Below are 19356 nucleotides of genomic sequence, written 5' to 3'. Positions count from 1 at the left end.
GGGGGGGTGGAGAGAAAACAAAAACAGCCTCTCTGTTTGGTTCCCTCTGAGGGCTCCTGTGTGCCTCTCAGGACGGGACACAAACAGGTCCTGTGCTGTTGGGGTGCTGGCAGCTATGACCCGTGGGTGCCCTTGGCCGTGTCTGCTGCTGGCCTGCTGTTGATGCGTCTTGCTGCTCTATGATTTACATGCGTCGTCTCTTTAGCCTCTTTTCTGGGACATATGTAAAAAGAAAACTTTTTTTTTTGTGGATGTTTCACACAGAAAGTTCAAATAAATTGAAGCTTTTCATGTGCCTGTGAGCAGTGTGATGGTATCTTGGACGGTAGTTCGCCTGACTTCACTCAAGTCATGGAAATCTATGGGATCAATTTGCAGCTCTTGTCAAAAAAAAGTCAATGAGTAAAAAAAAAAAAAAATCTTAAAAAGCTCATAAATCATTTAAAATTAGTCCCCGACCAAAGCAAGTACCTGCTCTTCCTCCTTTTCCACTACCGAAATGAAAATCTCTGATCAGGACTTGCAGCGTTCAGTTCTATAAATTTCAAAGTAAACTTCTGTCACAATTCAAACGGCTCTTGGCATTTGGAAGTCTGTTTGTTCATTTGGCGCGTGTTCAATACATTAAACAAGAAACAACCTCAAAGCAAACTAGTTGAACTACAATTCAAAACGTCTCTGTATCAGTTTATGTGCTTGACGAGTTGAATATCTTCAGGCCGAGTCAGTTAATAATTGGAGGACATGTACAACTGCTCTGCTATGAATCCTTCTGCCTGATAACAAACTCTCTTATCAGCCCTGTGCAGGTTTATAGGATGGAGTGGGAGTTTCCACATTTCCGCCAATGTGACATCCATTCTTTGCGACAAAGAGAAAATTCTTAACACTGTGAGTGTCCAAGTGTTTTTTTTAAATCATACTGCTAACAGCCACTATTTTCCATTCAGTGTCCTGACATTATAAAAATCAGCCTGCAGAGACTCAACACCTGGCGTGAGACAGTCGTGCAACACAATCTTGTCTGACTTTGCTGACAAAGTTATATTATTGTTGAGCAGCAGCTGATATGATTTTGAAACATTGGCACTTTTCAACACAGCGGCAGAAATCAAAAATAAATAAATTGTACATGTGCGGGCACCTTGCAAATGACCGCCAAAGCCGACGTGACCCGAACTGTGATCATCGCTTCTGAATTTTTGTCCAAACCTGGGCCGCCACAGGTCAAACCGGCATCTCCGTAACTTCCACCTTCCCATGCTCTCAAAGAATAACCAATTTCAAATGTTTCTAAACGAATCAGGACTCGTCCCATATTGAACGCACAAGCTGGCTGGTGGATTTATACACATCAGAACTGAATCTGCCACAAATCTGTCCCGGGAGACTCAGTGAGGACTGAGGTTTCATCGCCTAATTGCTTCTTTCTTTTTTTTTTTTTTTAGCACTGCTATTCACCTCGAATTCAGTTCATTGATTAATCTATAAAATCCTCAACAGGTTGTTAACCCACATCTACCCATTCCAGAAAACGAGTCACTGTCACACACTGCTTCCCCTGACCCAAAAAAGCCTCCGAGCTACAAGCTCTGCCATCTTTATTAGTCCCCTTCTTCTGGTAATTGCAAAACAAATGGCTGTGTCTACACATCAGTTCTCCTTTATGGCTCTGAGGAATGCAGGGAAATGCTGCCAGTTCGCCTTTGGATCTCCATAAAAAAGAAAAAAAAGACAGACAAAAAAAACAACAACATAGGACTGATAGTGTCGTGGCCCCCTGGTCTGCTCGCTGTTCATCAACAGAACAGGAATCAAGGCGGGGTCATCAGAGCTAAATAAAAACCTTTGAGACTGAGATGATGTTTTATGGCCACAGATGGAGGGAGAGATAGGGAGGCTTGTTTTGGCTTTCCAGCACAGTGACAAGTAAAGGGACGAGTTACAGCCACTTTAAATATATGATGATATACAGCTCTTTTCAGATTTTAGCTGCCGGTGTAACTAATCTATTTTCACTGGATGGTTTTTTATGCTACCTTATGTGGAGCATGTTTGGGTTTATTGTGTGAAACCTGTTATCTCATCTGTATTTTACATAATAAGGCTGTAGATGATGTAGGTTGTAAAGATAATAAAGACTTTAAATGTATTATGCATACAGTATTATGGGTAGGGCCGGGTATTGTTGTTCTTTTAATACAGATACTGATACCTTGACTTCGACACAGATTCTTCACCAATTTCATCAAATTAAGGCTCGGTCTCTTTACACACTCAAAACGTGTTTGTTTACATACACAGCCAATCAGCAGCATTATTAGATCTTGGTCCGAGCATGCTGCGTGTTTATCGGCTCACTGATGGTGATGAGATTAACTCTGTCACTCAATAGGTATCGAATGACGAGGCATTTTTCAATCCTCGACAGTATCAGGCCAATTCAGTTGGTCCATAAAAGTAAGGAAGTTTGATATGTGATTTTCCTAAGAAGCTCTACTTGTGCTCAATGTGTTGGTTTCTTTATGAAACACTTTCATTCCAGGTCTGTGACTTGCAATGAGCCGTAACATGAATAAACACCTGACACAGTCTCTAAACTTGCCGTTAATCATTGCGAAAACATAAGTCATCCTGGCACAACTGAAACTGACATATCCTTATTCAGGTTAACACATGGGCTCTCACGTGTCTATTTCCGTCTCTTATTTCTTGTCTCTCTTTGTTCTATATTGTCCCACAAAAGAGAAAAGGTCCTTCTCAAATTTAGCTAGCGGTAAGGGTGAGCAGGTCGGGCCTGGGGGGCACTTCCAGTCCTGGATCCAGAGTTCCTCCACTGGTGTTTTGATTTCAAATGTCACAGAGTCCTTAGAACAATCAGTGGCATAACTATATTATATTATATATGGAAATCACAGACTGCCTGAGGAAACTGGAGGAAGAGATGTTACTTCGTTGATAATGCAGACACACATCTGCATCTAGAATCTAACTGTTCTTAGAGATACTTGCCTCTTGCCTCAACTTGAAATGATTTCACCTTTTGTTTTTCGTTCACCACAACAATTTTCACTGTTTTTCCAGACGAATGAAGGGTAAACAGTGACAGTCATTAAAGCGCTTTCTCAGCTTCAGTAGACGAGCTTGCAGACCACAGGCATTAGATGACAGTAGAACGTGACTGTCTGAGGGCGGTGTGTGTTGTCTAGTACAGAGACGCGGCTGGGCATGATGGGTACAGATGACATCAGCAGACCAAACAACCTGAACAGAGAACAGCATGAGTCAAATGATGAATCTCTGCTTTTGGTAAGCCGACATTGTGCCGGAGGATCAGAATGAGTTATGGGTTTGCACATGCATCAGGTTGACACCTTAAAAACTTATTATCTTATTTATCAGCCAGCGATCTTTTGGAAATGTGATCCAGGTTCAAAGCAGCAATAAAATCAGATTTCATGTTTTATACTGAAGGTATTTACATGGTCCTGAGTACATTTGACCTGCTTTGGTAGCTGGCGTTATTTTGGACAGATGTGATATATTTTACATTTTTATTGTAAGTGTTCATCCATAAGAAGATATATTTGTGGTTTTTAGTACCAAAAGCTCTCAATGTAGTTTTACATCTCCTTTATCAGGCTTCTCTCTGGAGCTCTAGCAACAACAGGTCAATGAGCCAATCAGAAGAGTCTCAGAGCCTCTCTTCTGATTGGCTAACTGTTTTCAGAGCAATAAAATCAGAGCAGCAATAAAATAAAATAGAATACAGGCTGTGTGCATTCCTCTGTGGACTGAGCGCTTTGATACTTTCACAGTATTAATATTGAACGTAGACCTGCTTTATAATCAAAAAAAGACATGGAAATCTACCTTTACACAATATGGGACCTTTAATGTTACAGTCCCTTTAAAAATCATGTTTATTTTTCCAGCCCAACTGTTTTTTTACTTTTTAAAACACAACATTTGACATCCAGTCCGATCTAAGATCTGTTGGTCTCTGGTGGAGAATCAAAACCATGAAACGAGCCATGCCAAGAGCAATTTGAAACACAGGCAAGTTAACCCAGGTCTGCCATTTCAGCCATGCTTGTGATTATTACCTTACCTAAGTATTACCCTGCTCTGATTATATCTGAATATTTGACAACAATTAAAAAAAAAGGTACAAAACCGGTCCAAAGTATCTGAGTGTGTGAGTGTGGTTATTGAACTCACTGCTCTCACAGACAACGTTAAACTTCAAGCAACAAAAACCCTACGTTAAAAGCTGGAACTCTCTGTTTGCCTCAAACTCAATTTCCGATATCAAATCCAGTCTATATTTTCAGGACAAAAAGACGAAGAAAGTCTAAATAAACTCATTATTCCCAGATGTTTGACGATCTCCAAGAACGATCAAAACAAATTAATCATGTTCTTTCTTCCCATCACTCGTCAATGTGGCATTCTGGCAAGCTGCGACTCGTCAGCAGACAAGATGCAAATCGGCTGCATGTGTTTGTGCTGGAAGTCAAATCATTAGTCAAAAAAAACAAAACCATTTCATCCTTTGGCTGCATGAAAAAATGTCCGCCGGCAAACTAAAAGCTGTACAACAAATTCACTCAGGGAGGGTTGACGTGACAGGAACCAGAACAATCCCAGGATGTTTAAAAAAAAAGAAAAGAAAGAAAGAAAGAAGTGTGTTTAAACCATATCTGACTATTGATCTTCAGGAATCATTAGGCTTGACTGGCAACTTGCTCTTGATCTGTACGCCATTGAAGTTACTCTGTAACTTCTCATGTCGTCCACGCTCAGCCGTACAGGAATCCCCTCAGTGATATAATGACTAAAGAATCTGGAAATTGGTTTCATATCAGTTACTTATTCTGCCATTACAGCTGAGGAACATGAACAGATTCAGTCCGCAATGAGCCGTGTACCGTTTCTACTTCTGCTTCCCAGCTTTTCACCGTTTATTTTTTTATTACAGTGAATTGAAAATCTATGATAATATCGCTTTGAGACTTTTGATTGGACGAAACAAGATCAAGTATCTCACCAGGAAATCTAATCAGTTCCAGCCTGGAGATGTCTGTTCAACATCACAGACTAAACCTCCGTGGATAAATGACGCTGCGGTTCAATAAAAAGGGGATTCCTGGCTCTGCTGTTTTGCTTCCTGTGCAACACAACAATCAAGTATCTGGTTTTCTGGATTGACAGCCTCTGGCCAGATGTTTTTTTTAACTGCTACTGTAAAACTATCCAAATACCTCAGATGTAGAAGTGACCTAAACATGCTCCTCCAGTGTTTCAGAGAAGTTATGAAAGAGAAGCGTCCACCACTCCTGTTTTAAAAAGGTGCACTAATCAGTATCTTTATATCAACAATGCCTGCCTGCTACTTTAATTGGTCCAGTCTGAAAAAACAAAAAGACTCAGATAAACCCACTGCACGAAACCTGCGACTGTGACTGCTGTTTGAGCAGACTTTACCTTTCACTGCTGCTGTGACTTTCTCATGAGCGTGGCTTTTATCATCCTCTCTCTTGCCTCGAGGCGGCGTATGGAGATGCGGGCCCTGCTCAGACAGGTCGGACAACATACTGCTGTCACGACACCGGCTGAGTTTAGCGCTATTTAAAAAACACCAACACAATGACACAAAGACATATCTCAGAGGAAAAACAAAAAGGAAAGACAAAAGAGAGAGTTTATTAAGTTCCGAACTCTCTGTTGTGCTTATAGACAGCAGAAGAAAAAAGATGAATTGGACACTTGAGAGTGAGGGTGAAAGGAGCAGACGGACAGGGAGTGAACTGTGATCTGTGTGGAATGTGTTTTAAGAAACCGACTGCATGCACCTTCATGGTGAAGCTGGAGCATGTAAGGTAAACCGTCTCTGCTGCGGTTGGCATTAATTTGCCTGAGGGGTGACTATTTCACTTAACCTGACTTCTTTGTTCTCGACAAAGTCATGTTTTGCATAACACCAAGCACTGCATGTTACAGCCTCCAGAAATGGGAGAAAAAGCACTTAAAGCAAAGAAACACAATCAGTGTTTAACTGGTTGAAGCCTAAACAGCGATGATGCCGAAGTGAAGGCGATATCTCCTTTTTGCATTCATTGTGTAGTTTTCTGCCCACTTGTGGTGGCAGCAGGGTATTGTCTCTTCGAGCTAGCTTGACTAGCTGCCGTTACATCTGTCATTTCTGTCATTTTCGTGGGTGTGTCTGTGTCCCGTTGACAAAGACTGGGGCTCGTAAAGCGGAGGGAGGAGCAGCATTTTTTCGATGTCTGCGCAGCTTGGTAGTGAATAAACCGCACAATCTGATCATTTTTGACGGGTGACTCGCTATAGCTAGCTACAGACAAGTGTGCGTGCCAAGCTCCCTTGTCTACCTACCCTTGGCTCAGCCTCAACTGTCCTGAAATCAGTTATGATAGAAAATTATTTCAACAGTGTTTTCTTCGTAGGAATTAAGGAAGTAACAGTAGCGAGTAAATTAGGAAATTACACTGATTTATTTAACGTGTCTTACTAATCACATTGGTGAACATATGAAACGATCAGGACTAAGGGTGTACTGTGGTGCAGCTTTTAATAACTCCAACTTAACTTAACCATAGCCTTTTAATTCTGTTCTTCTTTTTAGAAATCATACTAAAAATCTTTTCCTTTCTTTTAATAAAGGTGTAGGGTTGTCTGTGCAAGATCTGCAGTAAGTTTGAGAGGCAAGAAAATCCTGGATTGTGGTGTGTATGTGTATGTGTGTGTGTGTGTGTGTGTGTGTGTGTGTGTGTGTGTGTGTGTGTCTCATTGTCAGTTAATGGAAAGTATTTTGAACATTATCACAGAAGTGATTTTTGATGAGATGGTGTTTTTCCTCTATACTGCACATTTGTTTGGTGCCAGTTCAATACTTGTTCAGCCAGGAAGGAGTGCAGAAAGGTGATGGTGTCCATGCAGAGATGGGACAGGCCCTGAATTTAAGAGATATGCTCCAACTACTGTCATGAAAAGGAATGTTTTGTAACATATATTTTCTAACAACATATTATGTAACAATATATTATAAGTTGTAAAAGCGGTTAATTTAAAACTACTGTATATAAGTCAAGAGTTTGTCTTATAATAATCAAGTCAATGACTGACAGCTAAAACCTGCTCTGATCATGTTCAGGTTTTCAGCTGCGTTACATGATGATTCCCACAAACACTTGCACCAGTTCATTCAGGTTGTAAAGTACTTCTCTGTTTATGACAGTCATCTTGTCCTACATTTATCTGCAGCCACACAGGCAGAGAAGGTACACAGTGTTTCCTACATCCCACCAAACACACAGGATATCGTCTTATTACACTCATTAACTTAAAGAGCTCCTAAATATAACTCTAACTTTTGCTGAGCTTTTTTTAAGACCTTGTTGCGACTGAAAACTGAAATAAAAGATTAATTCTAGGCAATTTAACTATAGTTCATTATCAGAATTCACTCAAAATGACTTGGTATGGAGAGACAATAAATGAAAAATAACAACAGCACTGATATTGTAGCTGTATGAGGATGTGGCTCGCTCCTTTAAAACTGAATTGTAAATAATAATAATACTATCTGCCGACCAAGTCTGATCCGATATCGATACTTTTCTGCATAACCCTGTTGCACGGCGCACTCTCAGGCTGAAACAGGCCTGCAACAAAGAAATTGACATGTGTTTGGCTGCTGCCAAGATATTGGTCATCACCAGAATCCAGTTGGCCATGCCAATAAAGTCAGTTCAAAAACAGCTCCAACACGTGACCGCTCTCTTGCCATGTTTGCATAGAAGTCAACAGCGTTAAGCCCACCCCACTCACACATGAAGTGAAATGTGTTGCATGCAGGTATGACACATCACAAAGACAGCATCATGCCCACATGCATCAATGCTACCAGAATAAAAGCCAACAACTGAACCACCACATATCATCCATCGAGTCCTCTGTGGGCTCTGCAGTGCTGGTCACGTGGGACCCTTAGAGGAGCAGAGCAGTTTTAGCCTCGGACCTCGAGGGTCTGCTGCCTGTTTACCAAACACATGGCAGGAGGCCAAACTCAGCACCATCCGAAGGCATCCGGTTTCTGTTTGCGCTCTGTTGTGATCGCTCACGGCCAGCGTACAACCCAAAGACATTTAACTTTAATGCAGCTGTTGTGTCTCTGCTGTGATCATGGTGTGTTCACGTTTAACAAAAAGGAGGTGGTCATACAATATTGTTCATCCCTTATTTTCTGGCATTAATCAGGTACTGCTATACAACGACGTGCGACCTACTTCCTGAATCGTTCAGGCACATTTCTGGCACCACAGTGACAAGGATTCATGGGTACTCATCTCGGACACGGACATTTACAAAAGGAGCGCGATGATTGATGGAGAAGAAGCCATTTTGCAGACTTGATTCAACTTCAACCTGATCGTCCATCATGTGATCAAACCCCATGACTGAACAGCCGCTGCAGGCAGAGATGGCCCTCACAGTTCAAGGTGGAAACATGTGCTGAGCTCCTCTCTGATCAGGCTTTAGAGTAATAATCAAAATAATTAGAGCAAGCAGGATATTTACTTCACAATGTGTTCACAGCAACTACACAGCACAGCACAAATGCAAAGCTAATGACACAGCCAACTACAATATATTTGTTATCCCTTTCCCACACTGTAAATATGTTAACAGTAACCGACTGCATGGCCTTTGCTGTATCCATATATGACTACATTATGTAATGATAGCCTATCACAACAAGTGGACTGTGTGTTAGTGAGAGCCACTGCATTAATAATATCTTTTTAAAAAAAACACACAAATTAATAGCAACTTCACGTTCAACTTACTAAAAAACAATATTCCGTTCAAAGACAGAACTACGAATAAAGTTTAATTTGAATAATTTTATGCTGCAAAACTGCCACTAATTTCTCCAAACACATTGTACAGGTCAACTTTACCTGCGTTTTCTAATGTCAGGTGTCAGAGTAGGACTTTAACCTGTTTGTCTGCCGTTACTTCGCTCAGGTAAAAGCTGCCTGACCAAAAAAGTCGCAAAATAAAAACAACAGTGCAGAACATGCAGCTCAGCGGTAATTTAACTGTTGTTAACAGCTTTATTTATCCTCAACACTACCTTTTATTTTGACTGAGGCAGCCTCTGCAGGCACAGTGTATAAGGAGAGAGTGGAGGTATATATATATATATATATATATATAATGAAAAGAAAGGCCGGACCACTGGTTCACCGAGAGCCCGGCTCTACACAGCGGTTTGGCAGAGACTCTCACCCCGGGTTTGACGTCCTCAAACACGGACGCGTCCTCGGCGCCGTCCGCTCCCGACATCCTCACCGGCTTCAGCTGCGTGAAAACCGCCCTTTCTTCTGTCGTGTGCGGCGGATTCATGGCCAATCCTACACTCGCTGCCATTAAAATGATCACCTAAGCAGATATACCTTTTTCAGAATCTGGTTTATACGCACAGAAAACTGTTTTTTAAGATTAACTGCGCCCTACTGGAGCTGAAAGCTACGAAGTTATTCCACAGACCTCCCCTCTTTTCTGGCTCCAGGTAGGTTTTCACCTGTGCTCAAGTATGGACCTGCTACCTGCAAGCGAAGACCGACAGGGAGCAGAGCCAATCAGAACAGAGGATTCCTCTTGCTGTCCAATCAGCTGTGTGGAGGAAGGCGGAACTCACCTGAGAGATTTCAGGAAAGGAGGAAAACAACTGCAGGGAATCAGGCAAAGTAACTACTGCCCCCCCCCCCCACACACACACACACACACACTCACACACACTAAATACTAAACCATAGCTATACTACTAATTACAAGATTATTTGCTATATGTTGGGCTCGATTTATTTTTAATAACAAAACAAAAAAGTGACCTTCCAGCAAATGAAAACCTCTAATTTTTTCTTGGTCATATTTCTGATTTTTGCAATAATGTGCAAACCCATCACACAAAAGGGAATAAATTAGTCATGCTGACAAAGTTCACTAATGGCCCTAGAAGCAGTGAAAATCTATTGTACAGCAACAGACGGGTGACATTTGGGACGTAGCAGCCAATAGATCTTTATGACCAGTGGCTGTAGCTGTTCTGTTGAACATCCATACAGGGAAGATATGTTCGGTCTTTGGGGTTCTCTCTCTCTCTCTCTCTCTCTCTCTCTTTCTCGGTATGATTAAAACGTTTCCAACTAAGTAAGTTACGTAATTAAACTGTGCTTATGAACTCACAGGAAACTGTTTCATTGCATGTTTCGGCAGATTCAGCAAATGATAAAACTTTAGTAGTGGTGAGTAATAAATGCAGCACACACAAGATAGAAGTTTAATGGAAACATGCAGAGGACAAATATCATGTGTATGATCAGAAAATAGTTTGTTGTTTAAGGCACAGTCCAGAAGATACAAATAGTCTAGAAAACTGAATTTGAAGGATTAAAAAGATGATTTTCTTTCAATGAATCAGTGCTCAACACACTGTGAGGCAATACACCACAAAAGTGGCTTTTTTTTTAACTTATGGTCATGTGAAATACTTGTTTGCTAATTGAAAAGGAACATATCCATATGGTTTGGCTCCATCTGCATGCAACAGGATAAACTAAGGAAATAACAAGTGTAATGTAAAAACATTAAAATGTTTCTGCCTTCCATTGTCTCTAAAACAATGTGCATACTTATTTATTTATTTGCATTTCCAATATTGTTTTGATATAAGGTGAAATGGCCTCATATGGGAGATAAAAATAGACCACTTGATCAAACATAGACTGAGATCAGCCACGTGCACGACATGGCTCAAAGTCCCAGCAGTGATGAAGCTGCTTTAACCAGTTGCAAACGTCAGAGAGTAACGCAATATACCCTCTTTTGTCTGCGCTGACAAGTGATATGCTGCTAAATTTGGCACTTCCATCAGCTGGTGCTGCCCGTGCAAACACAGGCAGAGAACTTCACCGTTGTGTGTGACTACATGTGCGATCTTGGTCGTACTGGGCTGGGATCAATCTGGGGGCCCTGTAACTTGAAGCATGCGGGACATGCTTTTTCGCCGGTCACAGAGAGACTTGCCGCCCAGAGCTATTGTTTCCCCACGCAACATCACACCTGTCATTTGCTCCCCACCTTGCAAAGCAATTTGCGCTGTCCTATTATTCATTTGGCTAGATTTTTACCAGATTTATACCAGATGTCAGGTGCACTACACCCTCCCCCTGAACATAGATGGTAATAAACCAGCATAGAGGCTAAATCACTGACAAAAAAAAAAACAACCCGAGGATTATAAGTGACACAAAATAAGTTGTTCAGCTCCTCTACCACAATGAAAAGGATTTCTCCCTGACTTAGGAGCTTCGGCAGCCGAGGCCAGGAAGAACATTCTGTTATGGATTAAGATTTTATCAGTAGCACTTTTCAACAAGGAAATTCAAAGTGCTTTTCATAAGAAATGAAAAGACGTTAGGTGTTTCCCAATTCCTCCGAGGACACGGTCTTTGAAGGTGCGGCCACGGCGTAGGCAGAAAAGGCCAAACCGAAATGAGACGGTCCGGCCTTCTTACCGTTGCGTCGCGAAGTGTGGCTTTGTTGCCACGCAAACTGGACAGCGCATTATTTTTTTTCCCACAAAAACGTGAGGTGTTAAGGCCGTTGGTTTTAACAGTTTTAACAGTTGCACCGTTAGCTGTTGAACTGAGCTGTAAACTAATACTTACATTTAAAAGTGTAAACCTCAGGTTTCCTGTTGCCGTTGTTGAATCTTTGGATTGGTTGGGCCGTGAAGGATCCCCCCGTTGGAGCCTTCATTGCTCAGGAACAGAAGACGCATTTCTCGGCCACATTTGAAGGAGCCTACGAAATGAAACAGCCTAGTGGTGCTACTGTGACACAATCAGTCTTCAAATCCAGCCTCCAAAAGATGTGGCCCCTGAATTGGGACACAGCTATTATGTCTAAAGGGCCACTCCATTGATTTCAGCTACATGGGGCCAAATTTGACTCCACTGTCTTCACACCAAACACTTATTGACCTTTAAACAGACAACACATGTTCAGACAGAGGCCTCTACAATATTTTGGGGGGTGGTTGTGTTGAATGTTGTGGACAGGCACAAACTGTTGTTGACCCGTGACTCACAGCAGCATCACAAAGCCGGCACTAATGAACTGGACGGGTGAGGCTTATTAAAAGTAAGGAGTTGGTCGGGTTGTCTGTGTGTCAGCCTTATAAACATATCATTAACGCTCATCAGACATCATTAAATCGTAATGTTTAAATTCACCACCAAAATACATTCCACTAACCTTTACATTTCTAACTTCTATATGTGATATATCATTGCAGTAACTTACGGTACTTCCTGTTGTAGCTATTAAATAGTTAGTTTGGTATTTTGCAATATAACACATCAGTATAATACTACAAAAGACCTGGAGCATGCTTGATACACTTTCTCTACAGCTGAGAAAATTGTTTGGGAGCGTGTGATCACAGACGATAATGCAACAATAAAACCTCATTGGGACATTTTGTCACCAACTGAGTTCACTGCCGTCAAACCGAACGTCTGTGTGAGATCAAAAACCGTGAGAAAACTCAGCACCAGTGTGGATTCTGTTTATACTCAATATCATAACAGGCACTTCTGTGATCTCGTCTAGTTCGTCCCACTGGTTGGCCCGCATTTTTGCACACTATAATTCTACTGCAAGCTGTGATAACAATGCTAGTACAATACACTGTACATATTAAAAACAGTTGATGGGAGACATTCCAGGAGGTAAATAGGTTATTCAAATTAAACTCATTCAAAATTCATATGAAGAGACCAAATCCAACAATGCAGTAGTCCGTTAGGACTTTAGGACTTCCCTACAGTCTGTTGTGACTCAAGCCCATTGATTTCTGCTAATGATGTTTGATTGTTTACTTGTCAGAAGGATTACGAAACATTTACTGAATTGGCACCAAACCTGGTGTAGGGATGGGGGCATGGACCAGCAAAGAACCAATTACTTTAAACCCTACAAACCAAAGTCAGTTGGATTCATCCTGTGAGGATCACAAATGATTATACAAAGTTTCATGGAAATCCATCCAATATTTTATTCTGGACCAAAGTGGTCGACCAACTTAAAGACTGACAGACATTGCAATGCCACTAGCATGCAGCTCAGTAATTTACTAAACAGCTGGACACTGAGGCGACTGGGGACAATTCTTCTATGTGGACTGTTACATACTGTAGGTGGTATGTATGTGTGTATGTGTGACTGACTTAAAATAAACTACAGGGCCCATGCTAATCATAATGAAGGAACATCGCCCAATGCAACAGTGTGTGTTGTAATGCCATGGAGGGATAAACTGTAGCAGGCTCATTAGTTGTAGAGGGGAACATGTTTAACACAGATTAACAACTCATCAACAACTTTAGCAATTACTGATTGACATATGGATTAGCAAAGTAAAATTTTTGGAAAAAGTAAATGCGAAGACAATTTTGAAAACAACGAAAAAACAACTTTGGGTTTAGAAAAAAAGCTAAAATGATATAGGTCACAGTGACAAGTTCTAAGCAGATTTCGTCTACCAAAAGCTGTCAGGAGCCACAGCACCAGTTCTGTCAGCTACATTATTATTGATGGTTAAGATTTAATTACATGCCTTAAAATTGGCTCATGCTATTTTTTTTTTTTTTTTGAGCAAACACAAATCATACAATGGGGAATGATTTTAACTTGATACTCCACCCATAGTTTGAGCAGGAAGCTCCTACTGTCTGGATTGTACTGAGCATATAGAGGGACAGTACGAGAAGTGCATTATTCTGCTGGAGTGGTTTCAGTCTTTTTCATGAATGAACAGAGTTTTGCGAAATATGACTAAATACACTGCTTCAGTCTCAGTCCTCATGCATGAAAATCTCACAAGCTGATTTGTGTCTTCCCCTTGTTTAGTGACTGATTTGTTCTGCTTCAACTTCAGATTTGGCCTAAATCCAATCTCCCAGTCCTGGAACATACTCTCATGAGCACCCTAAATTACAGGCACACAGAGGGCCGGTAAAAACTTTATGGATTGGGCAACCTGATGGCTGAAGGGTTAGGACTCAAATACCCCTGAGCAGCGAGTCCCCGCTTTGACTCCTGACCGAACACCATCTGCTGCATGTCTTTCCCTACTCTCCTCCTGCGTTTCCTGTCTGTATCTGCTATATCTATCAAATGAAGGTATAAATGGCCAAAAAAAAATAACTTTATGGATGCACCCCAATGGCCAGTACAATACTGTCGGATAGAGTTTCTGTAAACTATAAATGTTTTTAATGTCCCTTTAGGTGGAATGCTTTTTATTATTACTCTATTCCATGTCTTATGTTGCTCAGATCTCATGTTCAAGTTACCACAGGTTAAGAAATTTTGGATTAAACTACAAAACTTTCTGTATTTGTAGACAACAAAGGATGATCACAGAGGGTGTATAATCTCTCAGTCATTACAAAACCCTGCACAGCTAGACTTCATTCAAATACACATAGATTAAGAGTCCAGAGTTTGCAAATGTGCAGAACTTTGGATGAAATGCATATTATTGCTGATGAAAATGCAGATTATTTTGAGTCTTGAGTCTTGAAGACAAATAACTCATAAACCTGTCATGATAAAAACCTGTGAGTACAGCATTTTGCTCCGGGCGTGTTCTTTCTTCTAGGTTTCAGTAAGAGGCTCCTTCACTGTGATCTGTTGCATCACTCTGATATATCATATATGCAAAAGTAATCACATGAGTCACCGATGCATAAAACTGTAATGCTGGTGTTACAAAAAAAACCCCCAAAAAACAACACAAACAATACATTTTTTGCATTCGACAGCCACATTCTCAGAGATCTACTGTACTGGAAACTCTTTTATATACTCTGCTGCTTTTTTACATGGCAGTCAAATGAATACAAGATTGAATGAGCTGATAAGATAGGTGATTTTCCAGTTGTGCTGCTGAAACTATTTCACCTGTATCAAGTAACATAGCAGGCAAAATAAAAAACTAATAGAAAATCAAACAAGATCACAACAACAGATAGTCCCTCAGCCTGCAGGTTGGAACAAAAGGCAAAACCTGTAAAACCACTTAATTTTGTCAAATGTCAATTTGTTAATAATGTGAATGTAGAGGCCAGAGTAATCAAACAGAATGAAATGACAAAAAGGGAGAAAGTATAAATGAGAACTGCATGGAGGAAGGAGTATTTATTTAGTTTTTTTGTTTGTTTTTTATGCTTTATCGCCAATTAAGCGGGGAAGCCACATTTGAGGAAGAGAGGAAACTTGATACTCTGCATTCCTCTCTGTCTCATTCTCTCTCTTGCGGCGGTGTGATGTTATGAGACAGAGGGCAGATGAGGACAAGCTTTCCAAGCTCAGCCGGTTAACGCCCTCCAGATCTCTCTTTTACACTTTTCCTGTCTCATTTGAAATGTTGATCCGTAAGAAGATACAGTATAATTGGGGTTTTAAGAACCAAAAACCATCTCAGTGTAGTTTTATATCTCTTCTCTCAGGTTGCTCTCTGGAGCACTAGTAACAACAGGTCGGTGAGCCAATCAGATCTCAGTGATCGAATAAATATAAAGCAGATCCCAGGTAGACACACAGAGAAACCAAATCCTGCAGGGATGAACAGTGGGTGCAGGTGGGCGAGGCTTGGGGGTTAGCTGAGAGTGGTGACTGCTTTGTTGTGACATCACAAAGTTACTGACATCCTGATGGTTCTTTTTAAGGCTAAGTTTCTGAATACAGGCTGTGTGCATTTCTCTGTGGACTGAACACTCTGATAATTTCACAGTATTAATATAGAACCTAGACCTGCTTTATGACCAAAAAAAACATGGACATCTACCTTTATACAGTATGAGACCTTTAATTTAAGAGGATTTACGGTCCATCTGCATGGAGCTGGTGCTGTCTGACTGAGTGTTGAGAGATTTAATTTCCTAGGCTTTATTTTCTGTGACGGCAGAAAAGATAAGAATGAGACAAAAACCAATAAAACTATCAGGTGTCCAGCAGATTATCCCTTTAAGAGAAAAAAAAGATCTTAGTGAATTTATAGCAACTTTCATTAATGATGCAAATAATAAGATGCAAATGAGCTGTGTTTCAGCTGGGCAGCCCGGTGTGGGAGTAGGAAAGTCACAGCATTGCATTGTCATGGTATCTGGAAAAGGAAGTTTTACCGGATGACTAACAGGAGGAAAAAAAAAAAAACAACATGCATTGACTTATTGAGGAATTGTTCTCAACTAAAGTTCAAGTCGGCTCATGTCGGCCATGTGCGCTGCTGACGGCGTGATGAGTGTCTGAGGAAAGCTGCTGATCTTACAGAGGAGTCCTCACGTGTGCCACTGTTTTTGATGAACTGTCTTTGATGAACTAGTTTCACGTTGCCCATTTCAAGCTGGATGGAGAAACACAAAGCTGAAATGTTTATGTTTCCATCCAGCAAAATAATATTTGACAATGAAGCAGTGTTACTATGGTGATGGAGTACATATGAGAGACCGGATCATGTCAACCCTCTCTCCCCTTGTTTCCTATTATTGTATGATGCTAAACACATAAGTATCTCTAATTCTTTACTATAGTTACTAGTCTTGAGAAAAAGTATTCATTATTTTACTGACCTGCTCGTGACTATAAATTACCATTAGTGTGAATGTGAGTGAGTGTCTGTGTGACTGGAAGCTTTTAGTGGGTGCACCCACACCCAATGTGAACCAGGACAGGTTTCAGCCCCCAACAACCATGCACAGGACATGTGGGTATAGATAGCAGATAAGTCATGTTGCACCACTGCTTGTTACGTGCGTACTGGTGTCAATTCTGACAGCATAACCACTGTTTAAACTGGTTGATAACTAATATTACAAACTACAATGTCCTTTACTCTAATATCAGCAGTCATGGCACACACTTTAAGACTTCTTGCATAATGTGTCTGTATACATGTGACATGTAAAGTGCTGTACAAGTGCCGCTGTGAACTAAAGCCCTTGTTCAGGTTCTAAAGAAAAGCCCTGGGATATTTATATCATGTGTACACAACAATACTTAACCTTTGCCACACAACCCATGTCACTGCACCTGTGAATAGATGACAGGACAGGTGAGTGGAACTGCCATTTCCCTGAAAAGAGTTTCACAAGGTCTTGTAATAATGAGTCACCAGGGCTTAGTCCTAGCCGCAGTGGCCATGGATTTGAGTCCGACCCTCGGCCCTTTGCTGCGTGTCATCCCCTCTTTCTGCCCGACTTTCCTGTCTCTCACTGTACAATCTTCTTCAAAATGAAGGACTAGCCTGTGTCCAAACCAGCTGCAGGGACAAACCTGTCTCCTAGAAACTACAGCTAATACAACTAAACTGCAACAGCCAATACGTTTTGTGGGAAAGGTTTTTTGAATGAATGAAGAGCTACATTATTTAACAGCAGCACAGGGGCAAGGGGGTGAGGTGGTTTGGGTGGATGTGAGATGTACAAAGCACACGACTGTCAGAGACCAGAGACCAGGATTTGCATCTATAGTCCCGTCGGTGGTTTGGAAAACAAAAGCACTTTGGTGAAGTTAAGGGAAAGATTGTTGTTTTTGTTAAATGTAAAAACACGTTGCATCTGAAGTCACTGATTGGTTTTTTTGTAATAAACAAGTTCCCGATTTCTCTCTAAACTTACTTTTGAGAGACGACCTGCGCTGGATTTATTGCCTTTGAGAACCAGGTCCTACATGTTTATGGGGCTGAGGAGACAGACACTTTCAGACAATGGTTGGTCTTTTTTGGCTCCTGCTTGCTGGAGAGAAACTGACTGATGCTATCTGCCTCATCCAGACAGCAGACAGGCTCCAGTGTTAACCTCTGCTGAGGGGGTGAAGTGATGGGGGGGGGGGGGGGGGGGGGGGGGGGGGGGGGGGGGGGGGGGCTCTCCCTCTATGACCATTAGGTGACAGCTCCTGGTCAGCCTTTGATTTCACTGTGAAATGCATACAGTGCTAATGAGGTAAAATGATAACAGATGCATGTCACATGTCGATCTTGCAATTATTTATTTACTGTAAAATCACAGAAGAAGAATTAGCAGAACCACCATTAAAAAGACTCCTCGACATCAGCCTCAGGTGTCTGTGGACTCTCTGGACAATTACACCTCTGCGGCTGTGCTTCAAAGACAAACTGCAGACAGTGGAGGAGGTGGAAAGAGACGGAGAGTTAACAAACCGCAAATTTAGAGATGGCCTGCCAGATTCATGGGGGTCAAACTTCGAAAACATGTTAATGTGCATTTGAGTGTGAGGCCACAGTCTGACCTGGTTCCAGTCACTGGGCCCTGCAACAAAATCTTCCAGCATGAACTTTCTTCATGGCTTAAAGCTTAAAGCTCATTTAAACATCAAACAATAATCTAAATGAACTTTTGTCCATACATCTTAATGTAATGTGTTGACAGCAGAGGTGGGTAGAGAAGCCAAAAACTGTCTTCAAGCAAAGGTACAGATATTCTCTAATACAAATGATCAAAGTAGAAGTAAAGGTGATCATGAAAATAGCTCAGTAAGAGTAAGAAAGTATCTAGTGAAGACTACGTGAATAGTTTATAACCAACCAACCGACCGACTTAAACTTCCTTACACTTATTTTATGCGTTGCCACATAAAGGTCACATATCTACCTGCACTGGCACTGGATTTAATACAGCCAGGAATACTGGGCTGACCTGTTAGGAAATAAATGTAAGTTGGTGAACACCCACACTCGATTAAGAGTATTTGTGTTGAGTAATGTTTATACAGGTACGTTTCATTTGTTTGATTTGTCAATCATTCATGGGAGAAAATACATATTGCAGCGTAAAGGAATTAATTATGATGCTAAGAGACTGATGATGAAGCTGTTGCTGTATTGTTGTGATAATGATGATAATGATAGTAACGGGGTGAATGGATCTTTCCACTGCAGTTGCACAGTTGTGCAGTGAATGGTGGGTGTGATAAAATGACATCCTCAGATTGGCTGTTTGGACTTGGAGGCCTCTTATTATTGACTGAGGGAGGAACCTGTGAACAGCCTCCGATTGTTCTCAAGAATTACGCCTCCAATACAGCTCTGTTTACCTCTCTTTAAGGAAAGAGCTTAAAAATTGATCTGAGTAAACCCAGAGCTGCTATACTTCATTACGTCAGTTATCAGCAGTTTGCACAGAGGTGAGACCATGTCAAGTTCAAGGTGGCAGGGGAGGAGGGGGAGGAGGGGGA

At 41.2% G+C, this 19356-nt stretch overlaps 1 protein-coding gene across 1 annotated transcript in view; it reads right to left on the bottom strand.

The window, feature by feature from the left end:
- Positions 1 to 9579, bottom strand: part of klf5l (Kruppel like factor 5 like) — a 27036-nt gene extending 17457 nt beyond the window's left edge. Inside the window, exon 1 of the mRNA XM_023430884.2 lies at positions 9319 to 9579. Coding sequence (XP_023286652.1) covers positions 9319 to 9459 — 141 coding nt within the window. The 5' untranslated portion in view covers positions 9460 to 9579. The remainder of the gene's footprint in view (positions 1 to 9318) is intronic.
- Positions 9580 to 19356: the final 9777 nt, after the last annotated feature.

This window comes from Seriola lalandi, unplaced genomic scaffold, assembly GCF_002814215.2.
Source record: "Seriola lalandi dorsalis isolate HSWRI2012SDOR001 ecotype SW California unplaced genomic scaffold, Sedor1 jcf7180002054914, whole genome shotgun sequence".
In the NCBI taxonomy this organism is placed as follows: Eukaryota; Metazoa; Chordata; class Actinopteri; order Carangiformes; family Carangidae; genus Seriola; species Seriola lalandi.
Note: the sequence above shows the minus strand (reverse complement) of the source record. Positions and strands in the feature narration are given on the sequence as shown.